Genomic DNA, 6,360 nt, shown 5'->3' with positions numbered 1-6,360 from the left:
AAATAACTGGGGGCACAAGTCTCTGCTACTGTTATTTTGTGGGTCAAAAGCCGAAAAGTTTGGGAACCACTGTACTTCAGAAATAAAGGGTAATAAAATAATTGGTGATGTAATATTTTCCCTATAATTATTACAAAAACACAAAATAAGTATAAATAAGTATTTATATTTGTGTAGCCTTTGTTTTTAGGGTTATTAACAAAATTTGTGTACTCACTCTGGTAATATTTGGGGTCACAAGTTTTTGCAATGAACATTTTGTGGGTCAGAAGATAAAAAGTTTGGGAACCACTGCTCTAGTTTACCTCTGTGTCTGTGTTTCTGTCTGTAGAGGTCGAGCCTAATGACACCTGCCCCACCCTCCCTCAAATTGACTTTGGCTGGATCAGCTCGTCCCACTCCTCCCCGGTGAGGGGCAGCGTGCTGACCTATCAGTGCCAACCAGGGTATGACATCAGCGGCTCAGACATCATCACCTGCCAGTGGGACCTATCCTGGAGCAGCTCTCCGCCTACTTGTGTTAAAGGTGAGACAAACTGTGCGATGAACTTTAAACATCTTAAAGGCACCTCTGACCTTTCATCCTTTTTACATGATGTTTTACAAATTTACCCCTCGCAGTCCAGCAGTGTCCTGATCCAGGAGAGGTGGTGAACGGAGCGCGCTCTGTGCGTCCTGAAGCAGGTTTTGCAGTTGGGACAGTTGTGCGTTTCTCTTGCAACCAAGGATACCAACTGGAGGGTCCCAGCCAGATCACCTGCCATGGACGAGACACCGGCACCCCCAAATGGAGCGACCGCAGCCCAAAGTGTGTCTGTAAGTCCTCATTAACAGTTCTGAGATGGTCTTCCTTCATAATGATGCTGGTTCCTGCCTGTTTAGAGTCCATAACTGTGTTTTATGTTGTTCTGAACAGTAAAATATGACCCATGCCCAAACCCTGGAGTCCCCGACAACGGSTACCAAACGTTGTACAAACACAGCTACCAGGCCGGAGAGACTCTGCGTTTCTTCTGCTACGAGGGCTATGAACTCATCGGTGAGGTCATTATCACATGTGTTCCCGGCCACCCCTCTCAGTGGAACAACCCGCCCCCCTTTTGCAAAGGTAAAGGTTCTTTGAACTTTTTAAATCATTTTCATGAAGGCCCTGGAGCAGAGAACAGAACAGGAAAATAACCTGAAACATTTTATTCACTCCAAGTGAAATATGGAGTTTAATTGTTAAAAAAGGATGTTGATTGTCTAAGCAGTTTAGTCATGCAGTGCATTGTTTAGCCAGTTATGGTGTTACTGGTGAAGGTTTTATTATGTGTGTTTTATTTCTCAGTGGCATATGAAGAGCTTTTGGATGATCACAAATCAGAAGGTGATTTATTTTCCATTTTCCCCTCTTTTTTAAGGTGTAGAAATCCTACAAGATATACAGTATGGTTCAAAGCTACAATATGAGAAATTTTAACAAGTTTATTTAATTATCTGTGTGATTTAAAACCTTTTATTTGTTTTGCAGTGTCTCAGTCTTTCAAGCCGTCCCATCAGATCCTGAGTGAAAACATCGCCTTGGCAATAATCCTGCCCATCATCCTGGTCATCCTCCTGATTGGTGGAATTTATATGTACTATACAAAGTAGGTGCTCAAATTCAACAACCACATGTTAACTATAAGCATAATCACGTCATTTCTCAACTATTTGAAAGCTGTTCCGCACAGTTTGCAGTCAGCTTGACATCTGATGAAATCATTCAGTTCAGATGTTCCTTGCAGTTCAGAAAACACAGCAGAAAACAGCTTTCCTCGCCCCTCCTGCAGCCTCTGCAGGTACATGATGGGGATAAAGTTTCTCTGTGGCACCATTTGGGCCAAGTTTAAACTGTAATTTATCAACTTTGAAGAGTCTCCTCACTTTCCACCCAAGCTGTTTAATTTTATCTTAATTATTTTTAGCTTATTCTCTATGTTATGAGAACATTAATAATAAAAACCACGCAGTTTCCCTCTAATGTCCACTTCAATCACGAGTTTCCATGACTCCAACTTAAAAAGGTGATAAGAAAAGATGTAAGACATGAATAAAAGTCTAGCAAACTCTACTCTGACCAATAGGATATATTGAGAAATGTTTAATTAAGGTTGACATAAGACATCTGAATAACATGGCAATTTTTAATGAGTGTCTCTTTATACCTCTATTGTTAACAAAGACTCAAACACTGCTTTATATATATATTTTATCTCTTTTGTTTTTAATCAGTGTAAATTATTTGATGTGTTTTTTTGTGCAGCATTTGTAGACTAGAATGGAAGCCGCTCTTCTGGAAGTCTCTGTCTCACACACACTCCTACAGTCCCATTACAGTCGAGTCGGACTTCAACAACCCGCTCTACGAAGCCGGGGTAAGCGAAGGACTACCATTTCAGTGTTTTCTTTAACGTTGAATCACTTAAGCTTTTGGTCGTTTTAGTTTTTTCTCTACTGTAGAAATTAAAGCTGGTCTTCTCTTTAACTGCAGGACACACGGGAGTACGAAGTCTCCATTTAAGGATCATTTCTGAGTGAGAATTGAAACCACAGAAGCATTAAATTCTGAAAGAAGACAAAGTCCTTTTGTACAAAAAGGCCTCACTCCTCCTGTTTTATTTATTTAATATGTTTTGTCATCATTGTATAGCAGGTTTAGCAGTTGTAAAAATGCTTCATTTTGATGAGTTGCACTGAAAAGGTCATCAGCCAAATGTGAGTCCTGCTTAATAATCTAACTTTCTGAGTCATCGGGACTGGTGCCTTATGAAGGGTATGAAATTGACAATTAAAACAAATAAATAACTATGGGGTACCTAAATGTGAATATATGAGAAGAGAACAAGGCAGAGAGAAAGTCTAATTTTATTTTTCTTTCACTTCTTTTTTGTAAAATCATTCTGAGGCCAAAATATTAGAGAGCATGGCAATACTTTGTGTCACAATCAAAAGTTAGTCATGATCTTGTACCTCTTCATGCTGAATGTTTCTTTTTCGATTCATTAAGTGGTTCTTATTCTTTCAAAGTGTCACAATAAAGGGGAAAAAATACCTTTATTTTCAGTCGTGAGAACAAGTTTTGAAACCAACAGTCTTTCCCTTACTTTTCGCGTGTAACAAAATCACACAATTTGAATGTAAATATTATCTGACTTAATATTTGCTGAGGTGGATTAGCCTCAAACATATATAAATATATATATATACTTAAACATGGAGGCAGGAGGTTCTATATTTTCATTATATACACATAATGAAAATTTTGTGCCAAAATATGATGTTGAATAATTTTAATGTCTTTTAGTGTTTTATCTGTTGTTGGAGTAGTGTTTACAAAGGCAGTCTTTATTTTTATTTATTGCTGTTTCTGCAGTCGTCACCCAGCATCCCACCACACAGCGTAACGGAAAAGGCGAGGACATGAATGTCATTACGCTTCGAGCATGCACTGATTGTAAATTATATTGCCTAATGCTCTATCTCTCCATCCTCATCATTCTAGTTACTGAAGGGTATCATTGTTTTCAAATTTGATGTTGTATGCACTCTGTTGATGCCAAACTCCAAATCTGGCTGCTTGCTGTGATGCATTATGTATTTATTTATAAACGATTGTTTGAACAGTGAATGTGATATATTCACTGTGCCATACGAGGGATCCTGAAGACTGTTGCTTTGTTGACTTCACTCTTCTCTTGCCATCAGTAGCATTTCTTTGCTTCATATATAAATACACTCTTTTGAAGACAGTAAATCATTTGCTGAATTGGAAATAAAGTCTTTGTTGAATGGTGTGAAGCGTGTGACAACTGTTTTTATTTTTCTAAGGAACAATGACACCTGCAGGTATTGTCACACAAAAATTACAGCTTCYACATCACAGAGGATCTTTTGAGACTAACGACGCACACCTTCACAGCATACAGCATATTCTGACAAGATGCATCTATAGAGTTAAATATATGCTGTATTATAAAACCTCATTTGCTGTGTTACATTCTTCTTCAGCTGCTGACAGGAAATCCTTGCAACATGCAATAAAAATAGTTGAGACCATTCACTTTTTAAGCTRTTTAAATTCCTTCCACTTGGAAGACAACACTAATTCACTGAATTAAGAGCTAAAACACAATGTGCACTAGCTTAATTGTACAAGTGACAAGGTTATTAAAGGTTATTACACGGGATAATTATGGTGAGTGAGGATGGATAAAGAGCCAATATGAGCGGGGGCCTTGTACGTGGGCCCATTGCTCACCTTTGCATTCCTCGGATGAAGGACACAACATTAGAAAMACTCATTGTTTTAAGCTTCTCTCAAACAATGGATGGTTAGAACTGATTTTAAAAAATGTACTTACATTATGTATAAAATGACAAAGTATATTCTCTGTCCTGTACAATTTATTTCAAACTTTATTGGCAGACTTTACCTCCATATTTACATAAACAAAAAAAAAACCACAATAAAAAAGACAAATAACTTTGGAAAATGCAAGGAAGTTAACACATTTATTACAGCATGTTACAGTCTTTTTTTCCACCGGTGGGCAAAAAACGATTTGGTTTATGCCTTTAAACATTTCCTGATATTTCAGGATGCTACCTGAGGCATTTTTTATTTGAAAACCAAGTTGTGAGATGACTTCCTCTGTTTTTCTATGCAGGTGTACAGATTGGCCACCAGGTGGCGGTAGTTCRMTGCCCAATTGAGCGTAGAAGAAGAAAACAGCGGAAGTGTGGTTTTCGTTTCCGACTGACCTATTTAGCTGTTTTCATTAGCATCAGTAAATAAACTCTSAAACAATGGAGTGGTCAGATGTGAACGTAGGATTTCAGGATTTGTGATGGACACGTCTAKATTTCTCACCACAGTTTAGGCGGTACAAAGCTGAAGACAGTTCCTCTTTTTAAAGTGCATTAAAATAAATTAGCTGTTCTGTTGTTTGCCTCTTGTAGGAGGTTGCGACATGARATTGTCGGAAGTTGCGTTTTGAACTTATTGTCTGTTTTTTTCCTGTCTACGTAGCTCGATAATTGATTATCAATTTTTTACTTAATACRTTTAGCTTTCACTTTTGCAGAAACCTTTGGATGTTCAGTGTGGTAAGTATACAATAATATAAACTAAACTAGTTTAATATTGCATCTATCATGATCTAGCTGACGAGGATTTGCCAGATTTATTTGTATTTCATTCTATATTGTATCTGTTTTCTATAAGCTTCAAATTGTTTGAAGTAAAACGAAGAACTCAAACCTAGAGTATTGTGTATGTTCATATTCAATGCTGTCAGCTGACAACACCACAACATTTAAACTTGCAAATCACAAGTTTTAAGCACACGTGTTCGGACCTTTAATCAATAAGCTAATAGATCAAATGTAGCAAAGATCCAGAAATTACCTGTAACATTTTGCCTCGTCACTGTCTACAGTGTAGTTAATGATTATAGCTGTTTCTCATAGGAAGTCATTTTTGTTTTATAGCTTTACTGGGACAAATGCAAATCCTCAGGAGAGGTAATGAGTCATCTTATGTTTCACATGCTTGAGTGCTTTGAACACTACTGGATAAATAAAACAACGCTTGTCTCTAAATGTTATCTTGGTGTTTAAACAATGATCACAAGTGTTCAGTTTATAAGAGCCATATCTTATGATATTTTTATTTTTCCATGCTGATAAATCCCCTCATAGTAATCCAGGTTCTCTAAGGAAAACAAAGAAAGAAATTACCCAGGTGGTAAAAGGTGATACTGACTCCATGTTTGCAGTAAACACGTTGCCGTGCTGTTCTGCGTTTCAGACAGGAAGTGACTCCACAGCTTCATGTCTGCGGAGGCTTCAGTTGGCAGTCATGCTGCCGACTCCGCTGTTCCCCAGCCTGCCTGCCACAACACGGACACACACAGAGGTGCGGGTCTGTTGGGGAGCAAGTACGTCAAGTTAAACGTGGGAGGCTCCTTGCATTATACAACCGTCCAGACCTTAAGCAAAGAAGACAGTCTGCTGCGGAACATCTGCACAGGAGGGACAGATGTCACCATAGACTCTGAAGGTTAGTTTTTGTGTTTCTGATAACTAGAGATCGACCGATACAGGTTTTTGAAGGCCGATACCGATTTTTTAAACATCAGTCTAACCGATACGCCGATACGTGCAGCCGATATTTTTTGGCCGATTCTTGAAGCCGATACTACCTTTTCTTCCTCCATTAACATGATAAAAATAAGAATGATTAAAAAAATGTTACACAGGTCTCAATTTAAAACAAAACAAACAAAAAAAAAACATTTATTAACTAAGCCTTGTCTGATGCAGGCTGTATTAAGT

The 6,360-nt window shown here is 38.0% G+C and overlaps 2 protein-coding genes across 3 annotated transcripts in view; both read left to right on the top strand.

The window, feature by feature from the left end:
* Positions 1-3,818, top strand: part of sez6l2 (seizure related 6 homolog (mouse)-like 2) — a gene marked incomplete at its 5' end in the record, with an annotated part of 10,837 nt that extends 7,019 nt beyond the window's left edge. The window contains 7 exon segments of the mRNA XM_014023265.1: positions 332-526; positions 622-816; positions 917-1,108; positions 1,331-1,369; positions 1,514-1,631; positions 2,288-2,399; positions 2,516-3,818. Coding sequence (XP_013878719.1) covers positions 332-526; positions 622-816; positions 917-1,108; positions 1,331-1,369; positions 1,514-1,631; positions 2,288-2,399; positions 2,516-2,545 — 881 coding nt within the window.
* Positions 3,819-4,754: 936 nt separating this feature from the next.
* The window catches only part of kctd13 (potassium channel tetramerization domain containing 13), a 9,134-nt gene continuing 7,528 nt past the window's right edge, over positions 4,755-6,360 (top strand). The window contains exons 1-2 of one of the 2 annotated variants that reach the window (XM_014023254.1): positions 4,755-5,130; positions 5,834-6,085. In XM_014023254.1, the coding sequence (XP_013878708.1) occupies positions 5,857-6,085 (229 nt within the window). In that variant the 5' untranslated portion in view covers positions 4,755-5,130; positions 5,834-5,856. Of the gene's footprint in view, positions 5,131-5,748; positions 6,086-6,360 lie in introns of those variants that run through there. The other variant, XM_014023255.1, reaches the window with a different exon arrangement.

Source organism: Austrofundulus limnaeus, unplaced genomic scaffold (genome assembly GCF_001266775.1).
Source record: "Austrofundulus limnaeus strain Quisiro unplaced genomic scaffold, Austrofundulus_limnaeus-1.0 Scaffold361, whole genome shotgun sequence".
NCBI classification, from domain to species: Eukaryota; Metazoa; Chordata; class Actinopteri; order Cyprinodontiformes; family Rivulidae; genus Austrofundulus; species Austrofundulus limnaeus.
Note: the sequence above shows the minus strand (reverse complement) of the source record. Positions and strands in the feature narration are given on the sequence as shown.